General features: G+C 45.9%; 1 protein-coding gene across 6 annotated transcripts in view; it reads left to right on the top strand.

Moving 5' to 3' along the window:
- Nucleotides 1-940: 940 nt before the first annotated feature.
- EHF (ETS homologous factor) overlaps nt 941-15,567 on the top strand; it is a 43,143-nt gene continuing 28,516 nt past the window's right edge. For 2 of the 6 annotated variants that reach the window (XM_089914942.1, XM_030762646.2), the window contains exon 1: nt 942-1,099. Coding sequence is in view for 1 of the 6 variants with exons in the window: in XM_089914944.1 (XP_089771070.1) it covers nt 1,789-1,908 (120 nt within the window). In the remaining 5 variants the exon portion in view is untranslated. The other 4 variants (XM_089914941.1, XM_089914940.1, XM_089914943.1 and 1 more) reach the window with 4 other exon arrangements.

Here is a 15,567-nt window from a genome sequence, read left to right as displayed (position 1 = left end):
TGTGACCCAGTGAAGCAGGCCCTTGGCCCAGAGGGATGGGGATAGCATGGGCATTTGAATCCGTGGATCCTGCCCCAGATTCCATCTTCTTCTTGCCCAAAGTGTGTTGTTGTATTTCCAGTTACAGCATCCTGGCCTTTCCCCCTCTAGCACCTGTAGGGAGGGTTGATATATAGTAAAAAAGACCATGGAAGTGTCAAGAGGAAGTAAAGAATCTGGATAATCCACCAACCAGATAGTCAGCCCTCGAGTTGTTGAGAGCTGACTCTTCTACCTGAACAACTCAGGGTAGACTCTCCCTTCCAGGACCCTCCCTTCAAATTTTCCAAAGCTCTTACCTGGGGCCAGGGGAGATAGGCTTTTCAAAGTCCACTGAAATTGCCAAGGGTCACTGTCAAGGAGTAAATCATGGTGCCTGGAGATAGAACCTATGTTCCCGCTACCTGGCCAGGAGTCCCTTAAGAACCTGGTACCTGTGTGGCCAGGGCAAAGATCTTGATGTCAAAGCAGAGTGGACTGAATACAAATTAGTACATGAGACAGAGGTTTAAGAGCACCCCCGAATCCCCTGTACCATCATCTCCTCCAGGTTTGAGCTTCTGCTCACTTTGCTCTTACATTCTCCGTTCCTGCTGGTATCTTTGGGGAGCAAGCCTGGTGCTTTTCACCTGAAACAGCCTCTAAGTTAGAAAGAACAGTCACCACCAAATCAATTCCTCATCCATTAACAGGTTGTCTCTGTTCTCGAGACACAGGCATAACCTGGTTAGACCTGTTTTGTTTGAACACTAACGTGTGAGTTGGCCAAATGCAAATGAGCAAATGTTTGTAATCCTTTATTTTATTTTTTTAAAGGGCCCAGCAGCCAATCAGAAGAGGGGGAAGTGACTTAGGGAATTCCCGGTTGGTGGCTTATTGCTTAACATCCTACAAAATGATTTAAAATTATTGTCATGTGCATTGATCTTCACTCTGATGAGAGCTCAGACGTGATAACACTCCTGGTTCCCTGTAGGAGCTGGCGTGAGGGCTGCTTGCTACCTTCCCTCCATTCACTACAGCTATTGGATTTCCCACCCAGAATCTTTAGGTAAATGAGGTAAGTCCTTACTTTTAAACCTTCTTTTGAATCTGGAATTCAAACACCTGAGTGAAAAGAGAAACCTGCCTTGAATCAGACAGGTGAAAATAAACCAGACTCCCGGAGGCAGCTGGCAGGAAGCGAATCTCACCTCAGCTGTGCTTTCCTCACCGGGTTGTCTTAGGATTTTATTTTGGAGGGCAGCAGGGTGACTTTGGCTGTTATCTATGAACTCCCTGCATGGAGTCTGGTCTTTGATCACTGTGAATTTAAAAGCCGCCTGGTTTCCCTCTCTTTCTGTGACAAAGCCATTTCCCTGGATTGAATTCTGAAATTCTGAAAGCTGGGGATAGGTTCTTCTCAGTGAAGAACTGGTTGGCTGAATAGCTACTGGGGCTCAGGGCACATGTTCTCACTTTCTAGAGATGTCTTCTGTTGGTAGTTTTTCTGACTCATTACATTAGTTGTAGAGAAAGGCAGATTATCTTCAGTATATTCTGGTGTTTGAAAATGGCTGGAAACAGGCAAGGGTGTGTGTATGCACCCACATTGGAAAAAATGGTCAGGCAGCCCAGGTAGGGAAGGGTATTGGGGAGAGCTGCACATCTCTGTCCAGAAAACAAAAAAACAAAAACAATTTTGGCAAAGAGTTTTGTCATTTCACGTGGGGACAAACTAACCCTTTGTTTGTTCCATGATGGGATACTATGACCAGACAGCCAGATGTGAGTCAGCAGCCCCAAATGCCTTCTAAGACAGGGGTTCTTTTGATTTTGTTTGGACACGTTGGAGAAGAACTGGCCTACGTGTGGATAGAACTGGAAACAGTGGGGAGTTAATCTTCTTGCTGGTAAATGACAACGCCGAGTCAGGAAATTGACTTTTTCAGCATCCGTCTTTGCCAAGATTTAGGATACTCCTAGGATTGTGGGAGCATGTGTCTTGTTATGATAAAGCATAAGCTTCTGTGAGTCTAAGTTCACAGGTGTCTTGCTGGTTATCTGCACTGACCTTAGTAACAGGGATAAAGTGAGTGAGTGTTTGGACTTGAGAACTTTTCAGTGGAAGGTCTAATTCAGGAGTTGGTTCTATAGGCATGGCTGTGAGGATGTGTTTAGATAGAGCCTTTCACTGCATAAACGCAGAGTTGGGGATCAAGAGTGGCCATGCGCCAATTCCACTGAGGTCAAGGGAAGAGTTGATTTCCAACAGGAGAGATGAAGTTGTGTTATTGGGCAGAACTTCAGGGGTAAGAGATGCTACCAGGAAAGGCTGTTAAGAGATTTTAAGAATGACTTTATGGAGCTCTATAACAGTGAATAATCTTTCATTCTTAAAAAGGAAAAGAATGACTTTAATAGCTGCATTTGGAGTTGGCAGAAGGCTCCATTTATCCTCTTTTTGAGACCTAGAATTCTGAGACTATGAAATAACTCATCAATTCCATCTTATAATCTGAAGTCGGGTAGGATCACATTATTCCCACACCATCACTCATGGCTTATATGGATAGATTTTAAAAAACAGTGGGAACATGGAATGAGGGTCATTTGGAAGTGTGTGATCACACTTGAAAAAATAATAAATATAACGGAGACAATCCTCCATGTTTCCAAACCATTTTACAGGGGCATTTTATTTATTTATTTATTTATTTATTTATTTTGCGGTACGCGGGCCTCTCACTGTTGTGGCCCCTCCCGTTGCGGAGCACAGGCTCCGGACGCACAGGCTCAGCGTTCATGACACACGGGCCCAACCGCTCCGCGGCATGTGGGGTCTTCCTGGACCGGGGCACGAACCCGTGTCTCCTGCATCGGCAGGGGATTCTTAACCACTGCGCCACCAGGGAAGCCCCAGAGGCATTGTAGAAGAAAGTAACTTTGAGGGAACAACCGTGCTGTAAGTTCTCTTGTGTTACTGTTCAAGATGGCGGCGTTAGTCGAGACCTTTTTAGGGTGGTTGTGGGTAGGGTGATGCCTTTGATCCAGGCCTCATATGTATGAAAGATCTCAAATTCAATTATATTTGTTCTTTTGTGTTAAAAAGCATCTATTTGTTAAATTCAAACAACCCCCTTTTGATTTTTTTCCCCATTTTTTAAATATACTGTGAGCTCCCCCAAATGGAAATGCCTTGGGCCTTTCTGGACCTCTGAGAAGCCCTACATTCACACTCATGATTCCACCTTTATGCTCCCATTAATTTACCAACTTTATGCAGATCTTCTTTCATTACCTTTTTGACAACTTCAAAGGCTGAGACAAAACGGAAAGTGAGAGGTTAAGGTATTTACTCAACTGCACTCAGTTAGCTAATCAGAAACTGGAAGGAACTCATGTCAGGTCCTAGGCCGGAAAGTGAGTGCTTTGGGTCAAAGTTCATTTCCAGGAAGTAGAATTTAGCTTTCTGGAATCCTGTAACGTTTTACTTTTCCTCATCCCCGCCTATACCTCCACCTCCAAATTAGAGTTAGCACTGGGCTGTGTTCTTTGCTTTTTGAAAACTCAGTGTAGGAACCCTGTTTAATGTTAAAGCATCAAGCCCAGCCATAGAGGTTTATACAAATCGTTAAAAAGTGACGCAATCTTTCCCCCCTTTCCTCCAGTTGGAGTCCTCCTTAAGTCCTTTTGAACAGATGGGCTTTTCAAAGACCTCTGGGAGATGGGGTAGGGTGGATACCAAGAACGCCGTGGTAGAAATTGCTAACACACCCGAGAAGCAACGCCACGGTTTTAAGGAATCAAATATAAAGTCGGAAGCTGATTTTCGGTGATACCTTTTTCTGCCGTTTCAGCCTATTTCTCTCGTTAGGGTCCCTCTCCAGTAGAATTTAAGTGACAATCATTTCTGTTGTGGGAGGGGCCCGTCGGGAGGATTGGGCTCCATGTAGCCTTGGTGTTTGAGACCACGCTTCTAATCCTGGCTTTGTTACTGGGTAACTGACCGTGTGGGGCTGTCAGCCTGGGTGAGCCACACCGGCTCTGTCTGAGCTGGGGGTTGTCACCTGAAGACAGAGGCAGGGAGGCAGCCGTATGGTGCTGGAGTTCTCTTAAATCTATTGCTGAATAACTGAAGAGACAGGGAAGATAATAAACTTTATTTAATATTTTCTTATCTAATTTTTCATAATAGGATTTTAAATCATCGGATTCGTTTTGAGGAGCTGCAATTGTGCTCCTATTAGACATATGTGACTATTACGTTTATTTAAATCGGACGGGGTTTTAAAGCCCAGACTATTAAGTTGTGCAGGAAACAAAGAGTGCAGTGGGGGAGGATGGCTTCCCACAGCAGCTAATGTTAGGATGGGACATATGTTCAAGCTGAGTGGTTTTGATGTCGGGAAGCTGAGATGTGCTGGAGTAGAAATTTCCATGGATCCCTCAGAGTTATTTGATAAAAAATTTATTGGACTTCAGAGGGGGAAAAAAAAGATATTTCTTTAAGAATCTTCCTTGAAGAATTCCAGACTCACGTTTTTGAGTGATTGGAGCATGGTGTGGGCAAGGCAGGGTGCAGGACAGTCAGGCGACTGGCAGTCAGGAGACCTGGTTTTGTAGTCCCAGCAAAGCTGTGCTCCCAGAGCAGTACACTCCACCTCTCTGGGCTTTTGTTTCCTCATTTGGACAAAGGAGTTTGAACCCGATCATCCGTAAGGTCCACTTCGGCCCTCGGAATCTGATGACCCAGGGAAACTAGCTATGCCTAGAGGTCAGCAGGTTTAGCTCGAGTCTGTGAAAGCTGAGAATGGGGTGGGAGATGCCTTCCTAAGGATGAGACAGGAAAGAAGACCAGTAGGAGCCCTTAAGTGGCTTCCTTGGGGTCTTCAGAATTTTGGCCAAGGGATGTACCTGGTGGAGGTACTAAAGACTAGGTACCTTTACTAGGGGTGCTTGAGCTGTTCCCATGGCAACATCCCATCTTTATCAATTGCCTCATTTATCTGAAGTTGGTGCCAGTGTAGAAGTGGATGCAGCTGACTGCTTTGTGACCACCGGGAGCCACTGGTGTCCATGGGTAGGTACTCTAATGCTGTCTTCTGTAAAACACGAAAGCAGCCGGCTGAAAAGTGAACGCTCAGGACCCCGTGGAGGCTGCTCAGTTCATCTGACTGTCCATGAATTATTGGGTAGATTGGATGGACATGGACTCACTTCTCCGAGAGGAAGACCCAGGGGGTCATCAGAAGGGGAACGAGGCTGGCCAAGCCACTGGGCAGCCCACCTGGAGAGCCTGGTCTTCCCAGAGGCCCTCAGCCTGAACCTGGAGCAACCAAAGCTTGCAATAGGGTAAAGGAGGATGGCACATTTAAAGAGGCTACCAGGGTTTTAATTGGCCTTGTTTTAAAAGAGATACCTTGTAAAATACTTCTTTGAAAATGGATTTCACTAGCACCTAAGCACACTCTGTCTTTGGTTTGTTTTATGGGGCTGAGCCCCTTGTTCTGGTTCATTGGATTCACATTACCTCTTCTCTTCCAATCTTCCCCCCCACCCCGGCCCTTAGAGCCTCCTTCCCGTCCTTTCTCAGGAGCATCTTCGTTGTTATTAAGGGTATCTGCCTATTTATTTAAAATGTGGCCAGTAGAGGTGCATTCCAAACTGCTTTCTGAGGGAAACCAAGCCCCAAATCAAAAGGAGCCAAAATGCTTCCTACAATATTTTGATTATTGGACTATTAGACCACCTCTTGAACCCCACTATTAAAGTAACTATTTTTACTTTCGTAGGACCTTGTCTAGATGTACAGTTTCTTTGATGTGGTTGTAATTGTGTTGAATTCAAAAATTCCTATTCTGTCACATCCTCCTCACTCTATATTATAGACACCACATAAACAATCTTAGGGGCTAGATCTTTATGGGTCCAATTGTGGTTCTGAGAAATGTTAGTCTGCCTGCCAGCCCTTTCTTTGCCTGATGCAGACTTCTTCCAAAAGTCTATTGAGTTGGGCTTCCCTGGTGGCGCAGTGGTTGAGAGTCCGCCTGCCGATGCAGGGGACACGGGTTCGTGCCCCGGTCCGGGAAGATCCCACATGCCGCGGAGCGGCTGGGCCCGTGAGCCATGGCCACTGAGCCTGCGCGTCCAGAGCCTGTGCTCCGCAACGGGAGAGGCCACAACACTGAGAGGCCCGCGTACCGCAAAAAAACAAAAACAAAAGTCTATTGAGTCTTTTTTGGAATATGAAGAAGTTCTTCTACTTTTGTGTATGACAGTGGAGCTTGGAGCATATGACTGTCTCATAGAGATTTTTTGGGGGGTCCCTCTTAGGAACCTTTAAAAAATTCCCTCAGTAGGGCTAATGGTATATCCTATTGGATGAGGTAAGTGGGGTCTGAAAGGTGAAGATTATTTCAGCCTTGTCTCCAGGGTGACTACTGATAAGATGTTTTCTTTGCAACAGACTTTATTATTTTTTAAAATAAATTTTAAAATTTATTTATTTTTGGCTGTGTTGGGTCTTCGTTGCTGCATGCAGGCTTTCTCTAGTTGTGGTGAGAAACTAGAGAAAGCCCTAGTTTCTCTTCGTTGCGGTGCATGGGCTTCTCATGGCGGTGGCTTCTCTCATTGTGGAGCACGGGCTCTAGGCGCGCTGGCTTCAGTAGTTGTGGCACATGCGCTCAGTAGTTGTGGAGTATGAGCTCTAGAGCACAGGCTCAGTAGTGGTGGCACATGGGCTCAGTAGTCGTGGCTCGCAGGCTCTAGAGCACAGGCTCAGTAGTTGTGGCGCACGGGCTTAGTTGCTCCGCGGCATGTGGGATCTCCCCGGACCAGGGATCGAACCCGTGTCCCCTTCACTGGCAAGCGGATTCTCAACCACTGCACCACCAGGGAAGCCCCTGCAAAGCACTTTAGATTTGGCCCAAATTCAGCCTCTGTCTCAATTATGTCCACTGAGAAAATCAGAGCACCTAGCTTACCTTTCACTTGTCTTAACTCCATTGGCCAGAGGCTGTGGACTGAGGAGCGTTGGTGAAGAGTGGACTTTGGCTGCTTATGTATCTGAAGGAGCAGGGGGCTCTGAGTTTTTGTTGCCTGGAAGCAGCTGGAATGTGGTAGAAAGAACACGGAGGTTAGAGTCAGGATACCTGGGTTCACCTTCGACTCTGCTACCGAGTAGCTGAGTGACTTTGGGTGAATTATGTAAGCTCAAGAATATAAGTTCCTTGTCTGGAAAATAGGGTTAATAACATCTGCATAGGCTGTTGTAAGGATTAAATTAGACAAAGATTCTGAAAGCACCTGGACAAATGCTTGTGAGGAAACAATTCGTAATTTGTGGCGCGGAGTTGGAGGGCCGGTGCTCAACATGCGTGTTTTCAGTGAGGCGCTGTTGAGTAGGAGTGGCTGATAACAATTCTGGAATTTTGTTTTTCAAAGTGATCGATGTTGGTTCTGCACTGTGACCTTGGGAAGGAACTGCAATGGGGTTTTCAGTGGGGAAGGTGGGCAGCAGGGAGATGGGATGAGCCATGTGAAGCCGAGAACTCCAAATGGAGCCTTGGGTTGAACTGGCTGCAAACCACCACCCATGGCAGTTCCAAGGAAGACCTGGGGTAGGTACATAGCACGTTTGTATCCCGTCTTGATGCCTGGCATGTAGGGGCCTCCAGGAGAAACTGATCTCCCTCCCAGCAGTTCACATGGTTAACTGCAACTTTATATATGTTGCTCAACCCTTAAATTCTTTTTTTTTTTTTTGCGGTACGCGGGCCTCACACTGTTGTGGCCTCTCTCGCTGCGGAGCACAGGCTCCGGACGCGCAGGCTCAGCGACCACGGCTCACGGGCCCAGCCGCTCAGTGGCATGTGGGATCTTCCCGGACCGGGGCGCGAACCCGTGTCCCCTGCATCGGCAGGCGGACTCCCAACCACTGTGCCACAAGGGAAGCCCACCCTTAAATTCTTGAGTGTCTCCAGATACCTACTGGCCACTGCAGCTAAGGCATTACTTACTATGGGTATTCTAGAGGCTTTAAAAAAATTCCTGGACTTCCCTGGTGGCGCAGTGGTTGAGAGTCCGCCTGCCGATGCAGGGGACACGGGTTCGTGCCCCGGTCCGGGAAGATCCCACATGCCATGGAGCGGCTGGGCCCGTGAGCCGTGGCCGCTGAGCCTGCGCGTCCGGAGCCTGTGCTCCGCAACGGGAGAGGCCACAACAGAGAGGGGCCCGCGTACCGCAAAAAAAAAAAAAAATTCCTACTTATTTTGCCAAGGCACTATAGGGTCTGCCTCCTGTAAATTGTTCAGCAGAGGCTTCTGGCCATGTGAAAGTGGTCTCAAGAGGCTATTTGAATTGAACAAGCAGTCCTTGCTGTAAAACGGCAAGGGTTCCTAACCTGGGATCCAAAGATCTCTTAGTGTCCATGGGGAGAAATCAGAGGGCTTGTGAACTTGGATGTGGGAAAAAAATTACATGTTTATTTTCAGTAATCTAACTAAAATTCAACATTCAGTGTGAATTCAATTCAATTTCAATATGAATGTAAGCAAAACTCCCCAGTAGCAATAGCTGTAACTGATTGGCACCAAGAGAAATTACAGATACTTTCATATCATGTTATAATTGTTACAGATGTCTCAAAATATCACTATTCATCACTTCTTTGGTATTACGGAAGTTATTGGACCTGCACTAGATATTCTTGTTTAATGTACTAATAAAGAAGCCCATATGTTATTATGATATCACACATTTATTTTTAAAGTATTTTGATAATTGTATTTCAAGATAAACTTCCTTTCTAATTTTATTATTTTACTTTGTCATTTTAAAAGCATTTTTTTGAGAAGGGGTCTATAAGCCTCAGCAGACTGCGTAAAATGGGTCCATGGTATAAAGAGAAGGCTAAGAATGCCTAATTTATAGCACTCTCTCACACAGAGCTAATGAAATGACTTCTGAACAGCAGTAGCTAATAGATGGTCTCTGTCGAAATGGGCTGTATTTTCTTCCCACCCATCATTCTTGCCTATGGGTAGCTTTGGAGTTGTCGAGGGACCTTGGCATAATGAAAATAATAATAATAACAACAACAATAATAATACCAGCTAACATTTGTTGAGGGCCTGCTGTAAGCCAGGTGCTGTTACAGACATGTTCAATGTTGTATTTCATTTAATTCTCCTAACTACTTTAGGAGCTTTAGACAGAAAAGCTTTAGACAGCAAAGACTCCCCCTGCCTTCCATGATGATAGAGCAAGGGTACAGGTGAAGGCAAAAGTTGGGACTGACCCCAGGGACAGGGCCAGTGTCAGTGGGATAGAGCAAATGCAGTCACACAGGGTCCAACACTTAGGAAGCACCTGTGCTTAGCTTAATGCTCTGTTGTGGCTGTCTTGAAATTCTTAATACATTTGGAACAAGGGGTTCCAAATTTTCCCTTGCACCAAGCCCTGCATATTACGTAGCTGGGCCTCCCTCTGGATGTGATGAAATCATTCAAACTTGTGACAGCTTCTGATGCTGGGAAGCCAGCAAGCCGGGAAGTTGCTGGGAGAGCCCCTACTCATTCTCATCGTGACCATCTAGCTGACCTTGGGTGTTTTGAGTTGGTGAGTTGGGTCATTTTGTTTGAGTGTCAAAGGTGTCCACTGAAGCAATGGGAGGGATGAATAATCGACTGGAAGGGATTTGACTCCTTAGAAAACATTTCTGATAGGCAGTTGCTTGCCCTGTTGAGGAGTATTTTCATTTGTTATTTTCCAGAGGGCTTAATCCACAGGCCAGTGAGCTAGGAGACGCGGAGCAAAGTGTGTCTTGGAAGGAAAAATGAGACTTGGGTTGCTGAGAGTCTATCGTTCTTGTAGGATGGCACTAAAAAGGAACGCGGCTTCCTTGTCTATTGTCGTTTAATGATTGCCTGTACGAAGAGAAAACCCTACTTCTTCTAAAGAGGAGATCCTCTAATTTGTGAGAAAATTCAGATATTATTTGTTTCTTAAGTTGCAGAGATGATACTGGAACGAGTCTAATGAAGTTCTGTCTGTGTTTTATGGCTACGTTTTTACAAACTGCTGCAGGGTCATGCGCCTGTTGGAGGACGGGGTGGACTTCCCTAGAGTTCTTCTCTGAGTGATGGAATGCAGGCTCTCAGAGTGACACATTCACAGTCCTCCCCTTGTGGGTGTGACGTCCACAACACAGCAGGTCTGACATCACGGCCTCTGAGTGACAGCTCAGTCGTCAGATGCTTTTCCAAAGGAGGCATAAATTTCCCTTAATTTTTCAACAGTTTGTTTCCTTGTTATTATTATTGCTCTTTTATCATGGCTAATAAGTCTGAGGTGGCTTCAAGCAGCCAAGCCCAACTCCTGAGTCAGTCTGGGCCTTTCAACAGGAAGCCAGGCTGAAGTTTTGACAAATGGATTTGCGTGGCGGCGAACTGGTGCTTCTGTAGCATCCACACCGATGGACACTAAGAGAACTTTCATATTAGGGCACAAGGATCCTTAGTATGCCTCTTGTTCACATTTAGGGAAAAAATTAAAGGATCTGTACTTAAGGGATCTCAACTTCAAAAATAAAAGTAAGCGATCCTAAAGAGACATCTTCCTTGTCTTTGGAAATACAAGGATCCATTTTCAAAGCTACAAGAGTTGTATTGCACTTTCCTGCCACACTCCAATACATTTATTATAATATATCCAGTCCATTTACTAGCTCTGTGTCTTTGGGTAAGTTGCTTAACTTCTCTGTGCCTCCTTACCTGTAAAGTGGGGCTAATATTAGTACCAACATTTGAGGCTATTGCAAGGATCGAGTGAGGAAATTCCTGTAAAGCCTAGCTCAATTCCTGGCACATCATTAACACTCAATAAATATGAACTGTCATCCTCGTCACAATTTTGTCTGTTGTTTTGTAATTATACAGTCTGTGAGATTCTAAATTGGTGGCTGTTGATCTTTCCTTGGCTGGGTCATCTTAGTCTTTCTCTGGGAAGACACTTGAATCTCAACATGGTCAAATCCATTGTCCCAGTCCATCCCAACCCCTGCCTGGCTGCGGTTCCCACCTCTTACCTCCCTCCACCCTTCCCGCATTCTTGCGTCCTTGGTCTTATTTATTTTTCAGTCAACTGAGGGTGTTGTTAAATCTTTTATTTTTCTGGCTGCCCAGTTTGGTTCCAAGGCGCTCCACTCCCTGCCCTGCTCATGACAAGAATGCTTGGGAATGCTCAGCCAGGCATATCCCTCTTCTGTCGGAACACCTTGTTCGTAACGCTCCTCAAGAAGCGGCATTTCCGAGGCCTTCCGCCACTGCTGTGACTCCCCCATTAAGCCAGTAGTCTGGTGATAATGAAGGCCCAACAGCCGAGAGAAAGCTGAGGGGAAGTGGTCATCTCGCGGAACAGTGAGCCTGGCCCATGTCCTAGGCTTTCTGCTCAAGGCTTAAAAAGAGATATTAAGAGGCTTCTCCTGACATGTGCGTTAAAGGGTGGGTGATGATGCCACTGCTTAATTAGTATTGTCATGATCTCCATCTGAGTGATTTGTTTGGCTCTTTGTGGCCCTTTTTGGCTTGAGCTCCTCATGTGATATTGACGAACTGTTGAGAAGTGAGAGCACGATGACGCTTGAATTAATGCAGGCACCACACTGTGAACATCTTAGGTCCTTTCCACTGGGGACGTGACACATCAAGTCGCTTGGCGGGACGCGAGCGAGTCTACACATCTTGCCTTGGAGGTAGGTATGGCTAACCTCCCTTCCCCACTGGGAAAGCTATGGTCCAGGGACCTGGAGTTTGAACTATGCTTGCTGCCCAGGGCTAGATGAAGTCTTTGGGAGAAGCAGGCTGAGTCTCTGCTTAGGGAGGTACCCATAGGCCACACCTACTACTTGAACCATACTGACTTGCAGAAGTCAACCATTTGGAAGAGTGTGGTTTGGGTTTTGATCATACCCCAGCAGCCCTTTCTCCGCCCTTGTTAATCTGACTCAGGATCTTAACCTGGGCTGGCTGGAGGCTGGCCATGTCATTCTGCAGATCTTGGACACCCCTCAGCGCCCTCACAGAGCCAGCCGATGGAAAAGTACAGTGTCTTCTGGCTCCTTGGCCCTGCCAGCTCTGGCTGGCCTCTTCGATACCACCTTTTCTTCTGAGGGAGTGGGAGGGTAGCATCCAAAGTGAAAGCGCAGGTTTTTCTTTGATTTTTATAGGAAAAACAAATTGGCATGAACGCTCTGTCAAACCAGCTCAGGCTGTTCGGGCAGATGCCTTTCTTTGCTTTTTTCTGTTTATTTTCCAACAAATCAATGCTTAACTGCGTTGTTATTGGAGCAGAGCAACAGGTGCAAAAAAATAACTCTGCTGCCAACTCAAATGCAAAGGTAGGGCTCATACCCTCTGGGAGGTATTCAGAAGATAACAGAAGCCCCTGCCAGCAACGGAATTAACAGCTCTGTTTACGGTGGGTTTTATGTTAACCTGCCCCTAACCCTGCGACACATAAACACGCCATTGTCTCGGGGAGAGACATTCAGCCATCCAGACAACCAACCGCTTTATTCTGCCCTGAGTGGAGCTTGGTTTTGGCTGAGGCTGCTTCGTGTGAAACTCATGGCTGCCAACTCCAGGTCTTGGTGAGGGTTTCCTGTGAAGGTGAGGGCTTGGGGTTGTTGGAGAGAGGAGAATCAGTACTATTTTTATTTTTTATTATTTATTTATTTATTTTTGCGGTACGTGGACCTCTCACTGTTGTGGCCTCTCCCGTTGCGGAGCACAGGCTCCGGACGCGCAGGCTCAGTGGCCATGGCTCACGGGCCCAGCCGCTCCGCGGCATGTGGGATCTTCCCGGACCGGGGCACGAACCCGCGTCCCCTGCATCGGCAGGTGGACTCTCAACCACTGCGCCACCAGGGAAGCCCATCAGTCCTGTTTTTAAATGGAGTTGAAGTTCTTTCCAAGCTTGGTGATTTCCAAATGCCAGAGCAGGTTGCCAGGCTCTGTCTCCTCTGGTTCCATGGTAACCCCAGCAGGAGATGGCGAATGAGGTCAGACGATTTTGGAAAGAGCTACTGTGGTTTTCAGAAGTGGTGTCCTCTCTGGATAGTCCAATTGAGCAGGGCAGCTTCTGTGTTTTGTTCACTGTTGTGCCCCCAGCTCCCAGCACGGTGCCTAGCATCTAGTAGACAGTCAAGAAATATATATTAATTGGAGGGGATAAATATTTATACCTGTGGGACAAACATTCCTTGATTGTTTCTCTCTGCCGAAGGCTAAGATACTAATTTTCTTCGGTATGAGGTCTGAAATCCAAAGTGGTTAAGTAAACTTTGGAAGAGCTGAGGTGGGGTGGGGGTGGGGGTTGGGATAAGGGGTGACTCAGCCAGCCATGAGATTCCCTTGATGGAAATTATCATTACAAAAATCCTCTGCAAATGCTGGCTTTGTTTGTTTGGCCTTCAGAGACTCATACTTGTAAGTTCGTTGAGCACTGTTGCATTGAACCATTTGGTGGTACTGGACATTAGGAACAGCTTTATTTCAAGTTTGCAAATAATACAGTGATAGAATCTCCGCAGATGAACTGGAGCTTGAGTTCTTCGGATTGAATGTATTGTCTCTGACTTTACAAAGATTTCCTGGTGTTTATGGATGTTTCTTTTAGGGCTGATATCTGCTGGAGTTTGTTATCTTGTTGTGGGAAATCGAGGGAAGGCAAGTAGATGAATCTTTGGCCAGAAGCTCTCAGCTGTGAGAGGGCTTAAGGATTCTTGAAGGGAGGGTCTCAAAAATGTAGATTCTGATTCACGGTCTGGACGGGACCTCAGGAAACTTCAAATTTAACTTCTCCTCAGGTGATGATGATACAGGTGGCCTATAGACCAACCTGTGAGAAACACGTGTACGGCCTCATCAGCCAAGTAGGAGAATAAGTACCATAAACGTAATCCTCTAGTCCCCGTAACTGTACCTTTCCAAAGACCTACGGAGACCTAGGGTTGTAAAAGTAGGCCTGGTTGTTTGTTTGTTTGTTTTTGGATGTTTTTGTTTTTTCTATATGATCTTTACTTTATGATTATTTGGTTTTAGAATAGAGATCGAGGATTAGTGGGGAGAGAGATCCTGAGGTTCAGGGTGGTGGGGAGGATGGTGAATTCTTCACTGCATTGCCAAACAGAGGTCCCGAATGACTCTCCTGGATGCAGCATGATCCCTACTTTAGGTGCCGATGGAGAGGGACAGTGCGGCCCCTCCTGGTGTCACCATAGGAAAACTAGGCAACACCCATGTCAAGTAAGAACAAGAATAGAATCTCTCAGGCCTTCTCTCAGAGGTCGGAGTAGACTTGTCTCCCATCCCTAACTCCACTGCAAAGTTTTCTTTACATTTCAATCCAACATGAGAGCAAGAGAGTTGTTGTTGTTTTTTTTTAAAGATACATGGTGTCCATAGATTTGCAGGGGTCAGTGGATGGTCTTTAGAGGGCCTGGGGCCCACAAAATACGTGCAAAACCTGGTGTGCATTTTGAAGAGGAGAAAACCCTAGTTTCTCTTGAGGTCTCAAAAGACTCTGTGACCTTTTATGCTTCAAGGCTTGCCCTATTTTTCTTAGTTTGTCATATCTGAACGAGATTGATAAAGGCTCCTGGGGTCATGAAAGGTAATCTTGTTTTTTGATCAACTTTGGTGCCTGTCCACTGTCAGTATCTACGTCTTGTCTGCATCTGGCACCAAGACTGATAAAGATCAGCCTCATGTGTATATTTCCAAATGGTTCACAGTCAGTAAAGTGTATCTATAATGGATCAGCTCTTGGCCTCCCAATATGGCATCATTGCTCATGAAAACGCTTGAAAGCCCAGGAATAATGCTTCTGATGTTGCCCCTGGGAACATGAAATGTCTGTTTCAAAACACATTATGAGGGTATGAAATTACCTGTGATGTAATCCTGAGAGGATCAAATACATTCCCCAAGCTTGATTCACATTTTAATTCATTTGGAAAACACAAATTATTGTCTGTATTACATTCAGTTAGATTTCACATGTACTTGAATTTTCTTTTCTCCTCCTTGGGAGTAGTTCTCTTGAAATGATAGTCATATTGAAACAGGAAGTCGGTAATCTGTTGCAACATCCTTCAGGCAAATGCTGTGAATTCACCTGCTGGTAACTTTGATTAAGGACCGAGAATGGTTTAGATATTACTGTCATTGCAAAAGTAATTATTTACAATGTCTAATTGCTCCTCGGGCCTGAGGAGTAAAAATACCCACACAAGGCAGCCAGGTCTGAGGCCATTTGGGGATGTTGTGGTTGAATGTATCAAGGAGCTGGGAAGAAGGCAGACCATAGCTTTGACTCTCAGTCCCCTGGGGCTGGGAACAGGGAATACAGGCAAAGCCCTGCTTATGGTCTGCTCTGTGGTCCTGGTGGCTCCCAGTGTATCTTTACCCTCCCAGAAAGAGCAAACCCTACTTTCTGGACTGAGAGCTAATTCAGATGAAGCACAAAGAATTATGGACCAGTTTA

Source organism: Delphinapterus leucas, chromosome 7 (assembly GCF_059928025.1).
Source record: "Delphinapterus leucas isolate spDelLeu-1000000601 "Yukka" chromosome 7, BTC_Dleu_Yukka2, whole genome shotgun sequence".
NCBI lineage: Eukaryota > Metazoa > Chordata > Mammalia > Artiodactyla > Monodontidae > Delphinapterus > Delphinapterus leucas.
This window is presented reverse-complemented; position numbering and strand designations above follow the sequence as displayed.